A 19,400-nucleotide genomic window follows, 5' to 3' on the forward strand; every position below is an offset into this window, starting at 1 on the left:
GGGGGAGGTGCGGGGTGATCTGGCCCCGGGGGGGTGCCCCCACGGTGGCCTGGCCCGCGATCGGGGCCCACCGATCTGCAGACGGGCCTGTGCCGTGGGGGCACTCTGGGCGCGATTCTCCGAAATGGAGACAAAGTCCCGACGCCGGAGTGAAAACCGGAGTCATTTCAGTGATTCTTCGCCGTGAGTCCAAAGGAAAAATATGTCATCGATGTATCTGGTGTATAACGTCAGTTGAAGGTCCTGTGCGGTGAGGGAGGTCTTGTTCAAACTTGTGCATGAAGATGTTGGCATATTAATGTGCGAATTTGGTCCCGATGGCTGTTCCGTATGTCTGGATGAAGAACTTGTTGTCGAAGGTGAAGACGTTGTGATCCAGAATGAAGCGGATGAGTTCCAGAATTGCGCCTGGAGATTGGCAGTTGTCGGTGTTGAGTACTGAGGCTGGTACAGCAATGCCATTGTCATGCTGGTGTAGAGAGCCGAGACGTCCATTGTGATGACGAATGTTCCTGGTTCCATGGGTGCTGAGTTTCTGTAAGAAGTCCGTCGTATCACGACAGAAGCTGGCATTCCTTGTATGATGGATTTCAAGATGCCTTCGATGTAGCTAGAGAGGTTCTCACACAGGGTCCCATTGCGTGATACGTTAGGACGGCCTGGTGTGTTGATCTTGTAGGGAGGCTGTAGAGATCTCCAATGCGGGTAGTATGGGGGATGAGAGGACATAAGGTGCTCTGAAGGTCTGGATCCAAGGTCACCCGTAACACATTAAAGAAGCCATACCCTATGGACAAACCCTCCATATACACAGAATCTGCTCAGACGAGGAGGAGCGCGACAGACATTTGCAGGCGCTGAAAAATGCTCTTGTACGAACGGGATATGGCGCTCGACTCATTGATTGACAGTTCCAACGCGCCACAGCAAAAAAGAGCACCAACCTCCTCAAAAGACAAACACGGGACACAGCCGACAGAGTATACTTCGTCGTCCAGTACTTCCCGGAGTGCAGAAGCAACAACATCTTCTTCGCAGCCTTCAACACATCATCGATGAAGACTAACATCTTGCCAAGGTCATCCCCACACCCGCACTACTTGCCTTCAAACAACCGCGCCTTCAAACAACCGCGTAATCTCAAACAAACCATTGTTTGCAGCAAACTACCCAGCCTTCAGAACAGCAACCACGACACCACACAACCCTGCCATGGCAATCTCTGCAAGACGTGCCAGATCAGCGGCATGGGTACCACCATTACACGTGAGAACACCACCCACCAGGTACATGGTACATACTCGTGCGACTCGGCCAATGTTGTCTACCTCATACGCTGCAGGAAAGGATGTCCCGAAGCATAGTACATTGGTGAGACCATGCAGACACAGCGACAACGGATGACCAGACAATCGCCAGGCAGGAATGTTCCCTGCCAGTCGGGGAACACTTCAGCAGTCAAGGGCATTCAGCCTCTGATCTGCGGGTAAGCGTTCTCCAAGGCGGCCTTCAGGACACGCAACAACGCAGAGTCGCCGAGCAGAAATTTATAGCCAAATTCCACCCACGAGTACGACCTCAACCGAGATCTTGGATCATGTTACATTACATTCACCCCTCACCATATGGCCTGGGCTTGTGAAATCCTACCAACTGTCCTGGCTTGAGACAATTCACACCTCTTTAACCTGTGATTATCCCTCTCTCCAGTTGCTCCGTTTGCACCTGTAAAGACTGAATTACCTGCAAAGACTCGCATTTAAAGTATCCTCTTGCATCTTTGACTTTGTCTATATATATGTTTCTGGAACCTACCTCTTCATTCACCTGAGGAAGGAGCAGTGCTCCAAAAGGTAGTGATTCGAAACAAACCTGTTGGACTTTAACCTGGTGTTGTAAGACTTCTTATTGTGCTCACCCCAGTCCAACGCCGGCATCTGCACGTCACAGTTATAACACCTACTGGGAAAGTAACAGTAGGTCAATCCAAAGATTCATTGAGCCATCAAAGCAAGAATGTCCCCAGTTTGATGCTTTTTTATAAAAAAATAATTTTAATTCAAATTTTCACATTTTCTCAAAAAAGAAAACAATAACAGAAAATTCTAAGAACAAAAAAAACAGAACCCCCCCCCCCCCCCCGCCATGAATACAAAAGAGAAACAATAAATTAACGCCCATCATTGGCAAAAAACAGATATTCAACCCAAAACAAAAACAAAGAGACAACCTCCTCTCCTCCTCCTCCCCCCCCCCCCCCCCCCCCCCCCCCAGTTGCTGCTGCTGACCTTTTGTTTTTACCGTTCTGCCAGATCTGGGAATCGTTGCCATCTCCTGAAAAACACCTGCACTGACCCCCTTAGGGCAAATTTTACCCTCTCCAATTTAATAAACCCGCCATATCGTTGACCCAGGCCTCCACGCTTGGGGGCCTTGCATCCTTCCACTGAAGACGAATCCTCCGCCGGGCTACTAGGGACGCAAAGGCCAGAACACCGGCCTCTTTCGCCTCCTGCACTCCCGGCTCCACTGCAACCCCAAATATTGTGAGTTCCCAGCCTCAATTGACCCTGGATCCTACCACCCTCGATACCGTCCTTACTGCACCCTTCCAAAATTCCCCCAGCGCTGGGCATGCCCAGAACATGTGGACATGGTTTGTTGGGCTCCCTGAGCACCTAATACACCTGTCCTCGGTCCCAAAAAACCGGCTCATCCTTGTCCCGGTCATATGAGCCCGATGCAGTACCTTAAACTGTATGAGGCTAAGCCTCGCACACGAAGAGGAGGAGTTCACCCTTTCTAGGGCATCCGCCCACGCCCCCTCCTCAATCTCCTCACCCAGCTCCTCCTCCCATTTATCTTTCAGCTCCTCCACCGAGGCCTCGTCTACCTCCTGCATCACCTGGTACACTTGCGAGATCCTCCCCTTTCCAACCCATACCCCGAGAGCACCCTGTCCTGGACCCCACGCGGCGGCAGCAGGGGGAACCCCGCCACCTGCCGCCTGACAAATGCCCTTACCTGCATGTACCTAAAGGTGCTCCCCGGGGGAGCCCGAACTTCCCTTCCAGCTCACCCAGGCTCGCAAACTTCCCGTCTATGAACAGGTCCCCCAGCCTCCTGACAGCTGCCCTGTGCCAACTCAGGAACCTGCCATCAATTCTCCCCGGAACAAACCGGTGGTTCCCCCGTATCGGGGACCCCATCGAGGCCCCCACCTCCCCCCTGTGCCGCCTCCATTGCCCCCAAATCTTGAGGGTAACTGCTGTGGTGAATGTGATTCACACTATATATAGTTGCCAATATCACTCCATGTATATATGTTCGTTATCTACCCGTTGTAAGATCAATGCTGTATATAGTCGCCAATATAACTCCGTGTATATATGTTCACTATCCACCATTTTAAGTGCAGTTGCACTATCCGACCACCAGGGGGAGTCGCTCTGGGAGTACGTGAGAGTTTGTACTGGGCTCCTCCCTTGGCTCCGCCCAGGACTCCTCCCCCTGGGACCGATGTATAAAGATCAGTGCCTTAGAGCCAGCCTGCCAGTTCATCTGAAGTTCAACGACGAATAGGCTGGCTCTGTTGTAAGTGTATTAAAGCCTCTGTTCAGATCCAACTACACGTGTTCGCTGAATTGATGGTTCCATCAATTTAATACACTTAAGAAGCTGCCGAAGTAAAGCATGGAATCCGCTCGAAAACCAGGACGTCTAGAACTCGATCCGCAGGATGCAGAGGCGAAAGAAACCTTCTGCCACTGGCTGAAATGTTTTAAGGCCTACCTGGCCGAAATCAGCACCGCTGAAACTACGGAGGAAAAAAGCTCCGCCTACTGCACGCGAGGGTAAGCCACAGAATTTCTACACAACTAAATCCAGCCGGTTCCTACACTGCAGCGCTGGCGATTTTGGACAAAATGTATATTAGGCCCATGAACGAGGTCTTTGCCCGCCATGTGTTCACCACGCGCCGACAACGGTCTACTGAAACTTTAGCTGATTTTGCACGCGAGTTGAACAATCTCTCAAATGACTGCAATTACCAGGCCGTAACCGCGGCCAAACATAGGGAGCTTGCTGTGCGGGATGTTTTTGTAGCGGGCCTTCGATCTAGCTATATACGCCAGAGACTATTAGAAAATGGGGCCCAGGGCTTAGAGACTACCATAGAGGCTGCTATCACAATGGAAGTTTCCTTCCGCAGCCTCAATTCGTTTCCCGCGGACCCCGCTAACCTCGCATGGGCCCCCGACTGAGGACCCCCCCCCCCCCAAGCCTGTGCCGCAAGGCCCCCCAGCTATCGCGCTGCCACAGCCGGTCACCCTACTCTCCCAGTCAACTACTCAAACGATCCAGCTGCTCCAGCTAATTACTCAGCTTCCCCAGCCAGCTACTCAGCTCGCCAAACCAGTTATTCAACTGCTCCAGCCTGGCACTTCTGTGGACAAAGCCAGCACCCGCGGCAGCACTGCTCAGCCCGATCTGTGACCTGCAGCAGCTGCGGGAAGAAAGGCCACAATGCTAGAGTGTGCCTCGGCAGAAGGGCCCCAGTCCTCAACATCCCAACAGTCTAAAAACATCGCCCCCAGCACCAGCAGGCCCGTGGGGCCCGAAACGCTGCGGCCTACGCTCAGGCTCCGCCCCCTCCCGCCACGTGCGATCCATGGGGACCGCCATCTTGGCAAACCTCCACCATGCGGCCGGCCACGTGCGATTCATGGGGGCTGCCATCTTGGACACCATCTTCATCACCACCCTCCACGTGCGATCCACGGGCCCTAGCTGCATCCCCAGACTCAAACAGCTCACCGGAGGAGTACGACCTCCCCGGGCAGTCACCACATGGCCCGCAACTCAGCGCAGTGTTCCTGCATCAAGCTCGCCAGAACGCAGCGGTATCTACTCGACAGGACGCCTGATCGGAAGAATTCGACTCCCCCGGGCACCCACCACGTGGCCCGCAACTCAACGCGGTCACCCTCGACCAATCTCGCCCCAAGCATCTGAGAAATTCGATGACGGAGGTCCAGATCAACGGGTACAACACGTCGTGCCTCTTCGACTCTGGGAGCACAGAGAGCTTCATACACCCAGAGCTGGTAAGACGCTGTTCCCTCCCTATTTATCCCATCAACCAAACTATTGCCCTCGCTTCGGGCTCCCATTCCATCCAAATCCCAGGCCGCACTACAGCAACGCTAACGATTCGAGGCGCTAGCTATTCCAAATTTAAACTGTATGTCTTGCCCGACCTCTGCGCGCCACTCCTCTTAGGCTTGGATTTCCAATGTAACCTCAAGAGTCTCACCCTCAGCTCAGCTTCGGCGGGCCCCTGCCCCCACTCACTATCTGCAGCCTCGCCACGCTGCGCATCGCCCCCCCCTCCTCTCTTTGCCAGCCTCACCCCGGATTGCAAACCGGTAGCCACCCGCAGCAGGCGGTACAGCCTGCAGGATAGGGTATTTATCAGAACGGAGGTCCGAAGGCTGCTCCGTGAGGGGATCATAGAGGCCAGTAACAGTCCCTCGGAGAGCTCAGGTGGTGGTCGTCAAGACCGGGGAAAAATTCCGCATGGTCATCGATTATAGCCAGACCATCAATCGCTTTACGCTCCTAGACGCGTATCCTCTCCCCAGAATTGCAGACATGGTAAACCAGATCGCCCAATATCGGCTATTTTCCACGGTGGATCTAAAGTCTGCATACCACCAGCTCCCAATCCGCCTGGAGGACCGCCAAAACACGGCGTTCGAGGCCGATGGCCGCCTCTTCCATTTCTTCCGGGTTCCCTTCGGCGTCACTAACGGAGTTTCGGTGTTTCAACGAGCAATGGACCGAATGGTAGACCAGTACGGGCTGCGGGCCATGTTTCCGTATCTGGATAATGTTACCATCTGCGGCCATGACCAGCAGGACCACGACGCCAACCTCCACCGTTTTCTCCAGACGCCCCAAAAATTAAACCTTACATATAACAAGGAGAAATGCGTGTTCCGCACAAACAGACTAGCCATCCTCGGCTATGTCGTGGAGAACGGAGTCCTGGGCCCAGACCCGGACCGCATGCGCCCCCTCTTAGAACTCCCCCTCCCCCATGGCCCCAAGGCCCTCAAACGGTGCTTGGGGCTCTTTTCGTACTACGCCCAGTGGGTCCCCCAATATGCAGACAAAGCCCGCCCACTCTTCAAGGCCACACGATTTCCCCTGTCTGCTGAGGCGCGCCAGGCCTTCAGCTGCATCAGGGACGACATCGCCAAAGCAGCCATGCGGGCGGTGGATGAATCCACTCCCTTTCAGGTTGAGAGTGACGCCTCAGAGGTAGCGCTAGCAGCCACTTTAAACCAAGCAGGGCGGCCCGTTGCATTTTTCTCCCGTACCCTATCCGCTTCAGAACTCCGACATTCCTCAGTCGAGAAAGAAGCACAAGCCATTCTGGAGGCTATTCGTTACTGGAGGCACTACCTCGCAGGTAGGATGTTCACCCTCATTACCGACCAACAGTCGGTCGCCTTCATGTTCGACAACTCGCAAAGGGGTAAAATTAAAAATGACAAAATTCTTCGGTGGAGGATTGAACTCTCCACCTACAATTACAATATCAAATATCGACCAGGGAAGCTCAACGAGCCCTCGGATGCCCCTATCCCGCGGGACATGCGCCAGCGCGTAAATCAGCCGTCTAAAAGCCATCCACGATGACCTCTGCCACCCAGGTGTCACCCGGCTCGCCCACTACATCAGAGCCCAAAATCTGCCTTTCTCCAACGAGGAGGTAAAAGCGGTCACCAGGGACTGCCCGATCTGTGCAGTGTGCAAACCGCACTTAGGGGCAGCACGGTAGCATTGTGGATAGCACAATCGCTTCACAGCTCCAGGGTCCCAGGTTCGATTCCGGCTTGGGCCACTGTCTGTGTGGAGTCTGCACATCCTCCCCGTGTGTGCGTGGGTTTCCTCCGGGTGCTCCGGTTTCCTCCCACAGTCCAAAGATGTGCAGGTTAGGTGGATTGGCCATGATAAATTCCCCTTAGTGTCCAAGATTGCCCTTAGTGTTGGGTGGGGTTACTGGGTTATGGGGATAGGGTGGAGGTGTTAACCTTGGGTAGGGTGCTCTTTCCAGGAGCCGGTGCAGACTCGATGGGCCGAATGGCCTCCTTCTGCCCTGTAAATTCTATGTAAATTCTGTAGACCAGACAGGGCCCACCTGGTCAAGGCTTCTAGGTCCTTTGAACGCCTTGCGATCGATTTCAAAGGGCCACTCCCCTCCACTAACAAAAACATTTACTTCCTTAACATTATTGACGAGTTCTCCCGACTCCCCTTCGCCATCCCATGCCCCGATATGACCTCCCACACTGTCATTAGGGCCCTGCATAGTGTCTTCACCCTGTTCGGTTTCCACAGCTACGTGCACAGCGACCGGGGTGCGTCCTTTATGAGTGACGAGCTGCGTCAGTACCTGCTCGACAAGGGCATCGCCTCGAGCAGGACTACCAGTTACACCCCCAGGGGGAACGGACAGGTGGAGAGGGAGAACACGACGGTCTGGAAGACCGTCTTACTGACCCTCAGGTCCAGGAAGCTCCATGTTTCCCAATGGCAGGAAGTCCTCCCTGACGCGCTCCACGCAATTAGATCCCTCCTGTGTACAGCTACCAACCAAACCCCCCACGAGTGGCTCTTCATTTTGTCCAGGGGCACTATCACAGGGGTCTCACTTCCGGCGTGGCTGAAGACACCAGGCCTGGTTCTCCTAAGGAAGCACGTCAGGGCGCACACGACCGACCACATTGTTGAAAAGGTGTGCCTGCTTCATTCCAACCACCAGTACGCATTTGTTGAGTTCCCGGACGGTCGCCAGGACACAGTATCCCTCCGGGACCTGGCACCCGCTGGATCCAGCCCCCCATCTACCCCAACCAAGGAACTCCTTTCCCCGTTCCCTATGGGGCCGCCCCCTTGCGCCCCTGATTCTGCGAGCTCACCCCACCAGTCCTGAGCGCCAGCACCAGCGCGCCCCCAGTCTCCATTCAACCAGGAGGTGTATGAAACTCGGACAAGACTCGCCCCGGAGCCAGCAACCGTACCCCAGACCTCGACGCCCGCCCAGCCACCGCAAGAGGCTGCAACCCCGGTGCTCCGCAGTTCAAAATGGACAATTCGTCCACCGGACAGACTGACTCTTTGAGCCATCACCCCCGCCGGACTTGATTTTTTTAACAGGGGTGAATGTGGTGAATGTGATTCACACTATATATAGGTAAGTGCAGTTGCACTATCCGACCACCAGGGGGAGTCGCTCTGGGAGTACATGAGAGTTTGTACTGGGCTCCTCCCTTGGCTCCGCCCAGGACTCCTCCCCCTGGGACCGATGATTAAAGATCAGTGCCTTAGAGCCAGCCTGCCAGTTCATCTGAAGTTCAACGACGAATAGGCTGGCTCTGTTGTAAGTGTATTAAAGCCTCTGTTCAGATCCAACTACACGTGTTCGCTGAATTGATGGTTCCATCAGCACCGGGCTCGTGATATACCTCATCGGAGGGAGCGGCAGCGGAGCCGTTGCAAGCGCTTCCAGGCTCGTACCCACACAGGATGCCATCTCCCGCCTCTTCCATGCCGCCCCCTCCCCGTCCATTACCCACTTACGCACCATCGCTGCGTTGGCAGCCCAATAATACCCACAGAGGTTGGGCAACGCCAGCCCCCCCCCCCATCCCTGCCCCGCTCCAAGAACACCCGTCTCACCCTTGGAGTCCCGTGTGCCCACACAAACCCCGTAATGCTCCTGTTAACCCGCCTGAAAAAGGCCTCCGGGATAAGGATGGGGAGGCACTGGAACAGGAACAGAAACCTCGGGAGCACCGTCATCTTGACTGACTGCACCCTACCCGCCAAAGACAGCGGCAGCATGTCCTACCTCGTAAACTCCTCCTCCATTTGCTCCACCAGCCTTGCGAGGTTTAGCTTATGCAAGGCCCCCCCAGTTCCTGGCCACCTGAACCCCCAAGTACCTGAAGCTCCTCTCTGCCCTTTTCCCAGTTTGATCCTTGACCATAGCATGTTTAACAACCTGAAGAGTAAGAAGTCTACAAGAGTGCTAATAAAAATAGAAAATTCTGGAAAACTCAGTGGGCGGGATTCTTCATCAAGTGACTCCAGAATCGGAAAACCCAATTGGGCGGAGAATGACACGAGGCGAAAATCGTGGCTGGCACCAGGTGCCCAACAGAAAGCCATGCTCCGTGTGCCTCAACAACGACGTCAATGCATTTCTGCACTGCACGTACAGTTAACGGCGTTGGGATATCATTTACCGGCATGACCCCGTATTCTCCGGGGCTTCCGCGATACTTTGCCTCCGCCAGGAGAAATTACTGACTGCGAGTTTCACTTGTGTTTTAAAAATAGGGAAATAGGCGCCTTGGCTACTGAGGGAGAGGGAGGGGGGTATGAAAAGTGTTAAACAGTGCTATAGTTTGCTAACAGTTGAGCTGTTGGCCGGTGGGGCTTCCGCCAGAGCCGGGTGGAGTACTGATGGGTGGGCTGTGGGGTCAGGGTGGATGGGCACGGAGCACCATTGCTGCAGCCTGCAAGGAAGCCATGCGCTGCACACACCTCTGATTGCGCACTGTGAACTTCGTGCCACGGGTCCTATGGTGTCCACCCCCCAGGTCACCCCCCCTTGATACCCTCTGGCCCCAGCTGACCCATCAATGGGATGGATGCACTCCAGCGCATCCAGTGCCATCTTATAGGCTGGGATGAGTGTGTGTGGGGAGTGGAGTGCTAATATATGGATGCAGCTCATCAGCCACTCGAGTGCCAATTCCGATCCCGGCGAATTGGATATAATGAAAATGAAAAATGAAAATCGCTTATTGTCACAAGTAGGCTTCAAATGAAGTTACTGTGAAAAGCCCCTAGTCGTCACATTCGGGCGCCTGTTCGGGGAGGCTGGTACGGGAATTGAACCGTGCTGCTGGCCTGCCTTGGTCTGCTTTAAAAGCCAGCCCAGTGTGCTAAACCAGCCCCAGGATATAGTTTCTCGTTGGAATTGATCGTGTTCCACGTGACGCCATTACTAGCCCATTAACGGTTGATGAATGAGTCTGGAACCGGTGCAAAATTTGTCTTGGAAGTCCACCGATTCCATCCCGACATCAGCACTTAGTTTCTGAAAGGGAGAATCCCACCCTGTCTGGCAGTATTTGGAGAGAGAAACAGAGTTTACATTTCAAGTCTAAATTACGCTTTTTTGGATCTGAACTGGATGCCAGTGTGGCTGATGGTCTTTGGGAAAATGGATCCATTTACTGATAATTCAACATAGAATCATGGAAAGAGACAGCATAGTAGGAAGCCCTTCAGCCCAACAATTCTGTATCATCTCTTTCAAAAGCACTCCCCTGCTTCTATTCATATCCCATCTTGTCCCCTTTAAGTGTTTCCAGTTCCTAATAATGTCTACAATTGAATCGATATCCACAACCCCCCCATGCAGTGCATTCCAAATCCTGACCACTCATTGGCCACGATTCTCCGCTCCCCACGCCGGGTGGGAGAATCGCGGGAGGGCTGGGCAACTCACGACACGCCGCCCTGGCACCCCCCGCGATTCTCCCACCCCCCGCTTGGAGAATCGCCGATCGTCGTTTTTCACGGCGACAGGCGATTCTCCGGCCCGGATGGGCCGAGCGGCCTGACGTTCCCGACCGGTTCACGCCGGCGGCAACTACACCTGGTCGCTGCCGTCATAAACATGGCACCAAAGTTTTGTTTGTGGCTTGTGGGGGGCGGAGAGGGGAGTGAGCACCACGGCTGTGCTCGGGAGGGGACTGGCCCATGATCGGTTCCCACCGATCGTCGGGCCGGCGTCTCCAAGAGACGCACTCTTTCTCCTCCACCGCCCCGCAAGATCAAGCCGCCACGTCTTGCGGGGCAGCGGAGGGGAAGACAGCAACCGCGCATGCGCGGGTTGGAGCCGGCCAACCATCAAGGCCCGGCGGCCGAGATTTATGGAGTGCCGCTCCTAGCCCCCTGGTGGGGGTGAATAGGGTGCGAGGAGCGGCCTCCGAGGCCGTCGTGAAACTCGCCGAGTTCACAACGGCCTTCCCGATGCTGCGCGGGAGCGGAGAATTCCGCCCATTATATGAAAGGGTTCATTTTCCTCTGGTTCTTCTGCCAATCACCTTAAATTGGTGTCCTCTGTAATGCCTTGTCATCCACTGGAAAAAGTTTCTCTCTTTTTAATCTTTGCTGAACTCTTAATGTTTTGAACGACCTCTATCAAATCTCCTTAGCCTTCTCTACTGCAAGGAGAACAGCTCCAGCTTCTCCAGTCTATCCAGATCTCTGTATTTTCCACATTCCTATCACATTGCCTCAACAACTCCTCTAAAAGTCACCAGGACCCAATGTTCAAAAGAAAAATATTGTAATAGAGGATAACCTTCTCCACAGAGAAAAGGATTTTCACTTTTCAAGCTCACTTTCAAATTGGGCAAATAGATGATTAGTAAACAGGTTGGGTAGCACCTGCAGAGAGAGAAACAGAGTTAACATTTCAGCTTGTGATCTTGCATCAGATGAAAGTTCTGATGAAAGGTGACAACCTAAAACATTTGATTATATTTCTTGCTCCACAGGTGCTGCCTGGTCTGCTGGGTATTTCCAGCACTTTCTGGTTTTATTTATCTGCAAGATGTTACTTTTGTATCGACATTTATTACACACTGTTTTATTAACTTTTTGCCGCTTTGATTATTTCAGATCCAGACTGGGCCAGTTTGAACCTTGGAGCCCTCATGTGCATTGAATGCTCGGGTATCCACCGCAACCTTGGCACCCATCTGTCACGGGTTCGTTCCCTTGATCTTGATGATTGGCCCCTGGAACTCATCCGGGTAATGTCGTCCATTGGGAATGAAGTTGCTAACGGCATCTGGGAAGGAAGTGCTCAGGGACGCAGCAAACCCTCACCGGATTCCACAAGGTACATGCATGCATCTGTCTGAATTTGCGGCTAAAATCCTGAATCAAATCTTTGTTGTCTCCAGACTGTACTATACTGGTTTAGCACACTGGGATTAAATAGCTGGCTTTAAAGCAGTCCAAGGCAGGCCAGCAGCACGGTTCAATTCCCGTACCAGCCTCCCTGAACAGGCCCCGGAATGTGGTGACTAGGGGCTGTTGACAGTAACTTCATTTGAAACCTACTTGTGACAATAAGCGATTTTCATTTCATACTAATACCGTCTTGGCCAGCTCGTCCTCCATAAACCTGGACCTGATATAAAATGCTGCTGCCCATATCCTAACTCATACCAATTCTCATTCAACCATCACCCTGTGATCGGCAACTTGCATTGACTCCTGGTCTGGCAAAACCGGATTTTAAAATTTTCATCCTCGTGATTACCCCTCTGGCCTTGCTCCTCACAGCAAAATCAAAACTGTGAGCCATGGATTAAAAACCATTCTGCAATTGTGAAAATGAATGAATTTTTAAAATATTTTTCGGGAACATTGTATTATTATATGAAGATGGCTGTATTTCTGTGTGTGCGTGTAAATGATATAATTAAGCTAGGGATTGTCCAGGAGGTTTGAGGCATGAAAGGATACTGGTGTTAGGTTTGTGCATTTGTAATGAGATATTATGGTGCGTTTGAGGTTTAAGTAAAGAGGTTGGATCTGGCATATATATTTTGCGATAAGTTAAATGTTTCTTTTTGAATATCAAGGGAAAATCAGAGGTGGCAAGAAAAATGTGGCATCTTACAGGAGTTCCATGGGTAAACAGAAGAGGGTATATTCCATTTTATTGACCCAAAAGAAGAGACAAAATCGAATAATTAAATGTTTTATATTTGGAAGAATTTGGTCTCAAAGGGTGAAAACAGTGGAACCTGCGATGGAAGGTTGTGGGTTGGGGAGGGGGCGATAGGAGAGTTTAGGGTTTGGCTGTGTGGGAATATCTCCTGAAAACAGCTCCAGACTAGGAGAAAGTGAAGTTTGAACCAGCCATCCAGTCAAGGCAGAAAAGTCTTGGGCTACAAGAACAGTCTTGTTTCTGAAGGCTTTCTGTCAACAGCAGAGTGGAAGTGAGCAACAACAGTTTTGCCTTGGGTGATATTACTGGATTTCTTATAGACAAACCTGTATACAGGAGTGTTGACTGGAAGGTAATTAGTTATGGGTGTGACCAAGTAGGGAATCTTTTTTTTTGGGGGGGGGAATGCTGCACAAGACTAATTTTTAAAAAAGATTTAAAGTACCCAATTCATTTTTTTTCAGTTAAGTAGCATTGTGAATAGCACAATCGCTTCACAGCTCCAGGGTCCCAGGTTCGATTCCGGCTTGGGTCACTGTCTGTGCGGAGTCTGCACATCCTCCCTGTGTGTGCGTGGGTTTCCTCCGGGTGCTCCGGTTTCCTCCCACAGTCCAAAGATGTGCAGATTAGGTGGATTGGCCATGATAAATTGCCCTGAGAGTCCAAAATTGTCCTTAGTGTTGGGTGGGATTACTGGGTTATGGGGATAGGGTGGGGTTGTTGACCTTGGGTAGGGTGCTCTTTCCATGAGCCGGTGCAGACTCGATGGGCTGAATGGCCTCCTTCTGCACTGTAAATTCTATGATTTAGCGTGACCAATCCACCTACCCTGCTCATTTTTGGGTTGTGGCGATGAGACCCACCCAGACACTGGGAGAATGTGCAAACTCCACACGGACAGTGACCTGGAGCCGGGATCAAACCCGGGTCCTCGGCGCTGTGAGGCAGCAGTGCTAACCACTGTGCCACCATGCCGCCCACAAGACCAATTTTAACTGTGTCACTAATCTTGTGTGTTTATGTTTTCTTTTATTCCTGTCAATCTGTTTATTTTAATTTTTTTAATCCGAAAATGTTGCTAGACTTCTTGCTGCTGGGATTGGTACTTTTTCTTCTCATTTTCAGAATACAAAACAAAGCTATACCCTGTCAGCCAAGTTTCCCTCTGGAGTTTGGTCTGCTCAGCAATTAACATCTGCTGTGGTCATAACACTATTGAGATAATTTGTATATACGGTTGCATGGCTGCCCATCAAGCATTGCTTCACGACGTTCGATCATTTACAAGTATTTATTTACAAGTTATATAATTATATGGAAATAGAAAAAAACATAGCTGAGCTTTCAGCAATGTAGTGTTTTAACATATCACTTTTATCTGTCACAAAAATGACAACACTCTAAAATGTTGAGTCTTTCTCACAATCCATTAATTGCCAATCATGGCATTAACGAGGGGAACTCCAGAAAAGGGGAAATCTGCTGCACTTCTCATAGGTCTTTGCCATCTCAGATCAGATAGTCCTTTCATACTCAACATGTAAAAATGTTCATAGAAGTTTTCAGTTTCAGGCAGATTGATTATGAACAGCCAGCTTCTACCATTTGTATGGGTTTACTTTTAACACCTTGCTTATGTGTCAAATTGAGGACAACCTTTTATGGCTATTTACCTCCAGCAAGATTTGCATAAAAGCAGCATTTCAAAGTCAGAGGATAATTCCTGATACAATTAACATGTAATGACTTCCCTCCAGGAGATCAGTTGAACTTGACAACTCCCAAAGAAATGTATATATCCTGAGAGTACGAGCAGATTGCTTTGAAATTCACTTCTCTAAAGGCAGAAGAGTTCCTCATAGGAAGAAGTTAGCTATTTTAATTTCCAATTACAATATTTGGCCTATCTAAAATTTAATGTCAAACAGATATAAGCCTTGACAGTTTGAAGTAAAACAGGAGTCACATTCTGTTACGATTACATTGCCTTTTCCGCCTCAATTCCAAAGGTTCACATTTTCTGTTTGCCCTGCATTTCCATCTCTTCCCCTTCATCCCATATTTTGATTACTTCCTTTTCACTTTCTACATTTATGTGAACTTAGCTACCCTTGGAATGTAGGAACAGGAAAGCCATTCAGCTCCGTGGGCCTTTTCTGCCATTCAGTTAAACCATGGCTGATCTGTACCTTAACTGTCTTTAACTTGCTTTGATTTTGTTTCTCTTAATTTGCTTACCTAACAAACATTTAGCAATTTCTGTTTTGAAGCTGTTACTTGAACAACATATTTTTTGGGGTGAAATAGTTCCAGAGGTCCATTGTCCTTTGTATGAGGAAGTGCTTCCTGACATCGACCCTGAACAGCCTGGGTTTAATTTTATGGTTACATCCCCTTGTTCTAAACATCCCAACAGAGGAATATACTTTTTTTCTCTCTGTCCTATCAAATCCTCAAATATTTCAATTAGAAGTGTTACTTCAATTACAGACTCAAGGGTCTCTGTCACACTGTGGGTCTGTGGTGAGGAACAGCACCCCTTCAATGGTGTGAAGTCTGAACAACAGAGCCCAGTGGGTTGTTCTTGTTCCTGAAGACTTTGAATGAAATTGAAATATGTTTCTTTATCACTTTCAGCAAAATAACCAGGGAAGAATGAGTCCTGGAACTCCCTCCCTAACAGCACAGTGGGTGTACCTACACCTCAAAGATTGCAGCGGTTCAAGAAGGCAGCTCACCACCACCTTGTGAAGGGCAACTAGGGATGGGCAATGAATGCTGGCCTAGCCAGCGATGCCCACATCCCATAAATGAATAAAAAAAAGTAGGTGACAGACCCTTGATGCAAGAAATGGTGGTGGAAAGAATGGACAAATGAGTTATCCATGGTCTGTCCAGACTGCCTGGTCTCATCTGTGTTCTCTCCCAATGGGGGACTGGTGGCCATTTTAGGATTTCTGGAACCATGTTTCAAATTCCTGTCTCTGCGATTGACAATCAGGCCTTCTTTTTTTGGCTTGCCCTGCCAATTCACCGACCCTGCATATCTTTGTGTTGTGGGGGTGAGACCCACGCAGACACAGGGTCAATGTGCACACTCCACACGGACAGTGACCTGGGACTGTGATCGAACCCCAGGTCCTCAGGGCCATGAGGCATCAGTACTAACCACTGTGCTACCGTGCCGCCTTTGACCATGAAACCATTGGTGATTGTTGTAAAAACCCATCTGGTTCACTAACGTCCTTTTGGGAAGAAAATCTGTCCTTAACTGGTCTGGCCTACATATGACCCCAGACTCAAAGCAATGTGGTTGGTTGACTATTAAAATGGCCTAACAAGCCGTTTAGTTCAAGGGTAATGGGGATGGACAACAAATGCTGGCCCAGTCATGAATACATAAAGTGTAAAAATGTTGTAAGTTCCAAGATTTTGACCCAGCAACAATGAAGGAATAGCAATGTATTTCCAAGCTGGGATGGTGTGTGACTTGGAGGGGAACTTGCAGGTGTTGGTGCTCCTGTGTACTTGCTGGCAATCGTAGCTGTGGTTTTGGGAGGTGCTTTGGAAGAGAAGCTGATGTGCGCTGTAGCTTTTGTCCCTCAGCCATACGTGATCTGGATTATGATGCATACCTACAACCTCCCCTTCAGGTAATCTATTAATGTCACCTGTAAATGACTTTAATAGTTTCCTGCAATTATCAGCAGCCTCCGAACCGTGGCTGAAACTTCCTCAGAGATGGTAACAAATTGAAGCTGGCGTTTGCTAAAAGACTATCGACTTCCCATTTTTTACACAGGGGCTGTTACTCCTCTACAGCAGCTTTTTAATTACTTGTGAGCAAAAATCTTTCAGTACAAATTGTCTGAAATTTTCATTTTTTTTCTTCTTGATCTCCCTTTATTCAATACGGCGATCTCCGTGTCGAGAGTGGGGAGGATCAAATGAGATCAATGTGGCTGGAATTAACTTGAACTTGTTCCAGAATGTATTTATTTAATGCAGTGGTAATTTTCCCTGACAGCTTAGCTTCTGTTTTTGGAGTGTTGAATTTGTATTACACGGTTAATCCAGCAATTACTTGGGGGATGGCGAGCCAATAACAGATTAATTAAAGGTTGGATAAAGGAGACACTAACTCCAAGGGCCAGTGTTGTGAATTCTGAAACGAATGGTGACTGGGTTAGTATTGTGATTTTTCAAGCAGAAAACTAACTAGAGCTCAGTCTTGGGAAATGGGAAGAAGCCTGTAACTCTATGGATTAGTGCTGTGGTCTTCAAGGAGCTCAGGCCAGGGTTGTGATTTTCAACCTTTTCTAAAAAGAGGATTCCTTTCATGACTCAGCAAGGGCTGTTATATTCCTGGATTGCACAGTCGAAACAACTGAAGGACATTGTCAACTGTCCAATAAAAACAGTGTGTGGAAAATGATCTTCCATTAGCAAATAAACTTATGTTGGGCTAGAATAAAAGCAAAATACTGCGGATGCTGGAGATCAGAAATAAAAACAGAAAACCTCAGCAGGCCTTGCAGCAACTGTGGAGAGAGAAACAGAGTTCATGGTTTGTGTCCGTATGACTCTTCTGCAGAACTGGGTTCCTGTTTCTACGATAGACGAGGCTTACGGGCAGCACGGTGGCGCAGTGGTTAGCATTGTTGCCTCACGGTGCCGAGGTCCTACGTTCAATCCCAGCTCTGGGTCACTGTCCCCCCCCATGTTTGCGTGGGTCTCACCCCCACAATCCATAGAAGTGCAGGATAGGTGCCCCTTGATTGGAAAGGGGACAGCGTTAAATTGCCCCTTAATTGGAAAGAAAGAATTTTAAAATTAAAAAAAAAGACGAGGCATACATTCCCTCAAGTGTAGAGGATCCAATTGAGGTTTTTCAAGATGATTAAAGAATCTAACAGGGTAACTAGAGAGAAACTTTTGCTCTGGTGGCAAAGTCTAGAACAAGTGGGCATAACATGAAAATGAGAGCTGGGCAGTTCAGAAAGTGATGTCAGGAAGCACTTCGTAGCCCAAACAAAGGGTAGTAAAAACCTGGATCTCCCTCCCCCAAAAATCTGTCGAGTCTAGGGGTTGATTGAAGATTTCTAATTATTGGGATTGATTGATTTTTGTTTTAAGAAATGTGCCACGTGTCAATCATTTTTTAAAAATAAATTTAGATTACCCAATTATTTTTTCCAATTAAGGGGCAATTTAACATGGCCAATCCACCTACTCTGCACATTTTTGGGTTGTGGGGGCGAAACCCGCGCAGACACGGGGAGAATGTGCAAACTCCACATGGACAGTGGCCCAGAGCCGGGATCGAACCTGGGACCTCAGCGCCGTGAGGTGGTTGTGCTAACCACTAGGCCACCGTGCTGCCCCCACGTGTCAATCATAACTGCAACCTCAGAGCAGGGCAAGGGCAACCTTGTCAGTGGTGATAAGATGATTATGGCGGTGAAGCTTTTATGCATCTGGTTCCTTCCAGCCTAGAGATGGAGATATTTACAAATCTCTCAATTTGCTATTGTAGGGAGTTCACTGAAGTTCTCTGTTCATTCAAAGCTACCTACATTTCATTCCCTCTCGCCAGAGGGAAGCAAACAAAATGAACAAGTGGCTTCACTAGGATTACAGTCTTTCCTATGGTACATGGTGCCATTGGCTGCACGCACATTGCTTTGCAGGTGCCACTTGTCAACACTGCCCTACACAGGAACCCAGAGGGATTCCAGTCACTCGACATCCACCTGCTGTGATTATTGTCAGCATTTCATGCAAGTTAATGCCCAGTATCCTGGCAGCAGACATAATTCATTCTGTTGCAGTTCCTGTGCCACCTGTATTTGAACCATCACAGCGAAACAGAGGGGTGGCTATTGAATGACAAGGGTTATCGCTGACAACATGGTTAATGAATCCAGTGTGTAACCTAAACACACATGCACAGAATATGTGCAGTGAAAGCCCTGCTGCCACACGGAATGTGAGAAGAGACCATCGGAGGGCTGAAACAACATTTCACTGCCTGGACCACCCTGGGGGAGCCCTGCAATACCCGACAGAGCAGATTGGTGGTAGCCTGCTGCAGACCTTCGGCATCAGGAAGGGACCGACAATCAATTGTATGGTGAGAAGCTAAGTAACAGAAGCATGGAGGAAGGGAAGCGACAATCATGCTGGCCCCTTTCTGCCCAGGTTCTCCATAAAGAACTCAAGGAAATGCGACCCCAATTCCCCATTTACCAACAGGTCCACACCTCTTTTTCCATCTGACATTGAGCATCACAGTGTTCGTCAATCCAGAAATAAAAGCCAACACAAAATAACTATTCCAAACCAAATTTATGAATGAATGCATGTCAGATTACGTATAAATGTAAACTAATCACACTTGTGTCTCCCATTTGTGCCTGCCTTCTGTGTGCATTTTCCAGTTCTAGTGTTCCTACAGTGTCTGCAGCATAACTGGTGGAAGTTGCTGACTTTCAGTGGGGGAGAGACTGCACATGGCTTTGGGAGACTACCTCGAATAGCTCTGAGCCTTTAAAGCCTGGCT

General features: G+C 49.8%; 1 protein-coding gene across 7 annotated transcripts in view; it reads left to right on the plus strand.

Moving 5' to 3' along the window:
- agap1 (ArfGAP with GTPase domain, ankyrin repeat and PH domain 1) overlaps positions 1 to 19,400 on the plus strand; it is a 959,457-nt gene that overhangs the window by 834,365 nt on the left and 105,692 nt on the right. For all 7 annotated transcript variants that reach the window (XM_038787582.1, XM_038787583.1, XM_038787584.1 and 4 more), the window contains one exon: positions 11,776 to 11,998. In XM_038787582.1, coding sequence (XP_038643510.1) covers positions 11,776 to 11,998 — 223 coding nt within the window. The remainder of the gene's footprint in view (positions 1 to 11,775; positions 11,999 to 19,400) is intronic.

Source organism: Scyliorhinus canicula, chromosome 2 (genome assembly GCF_902713615.1).
Source record: "Scyliorhinus canicula chromosome 2, sScyCan1.1, whole genome shotgun sequence".
Classification (NCBI taxonomy): Eukaryota; Metazoa; Chordata; class Chondrichthyes; order Carcharhiniformes; family Scyliorhinidae; genus Scyliorhinus; species Scyliorhinus canicula.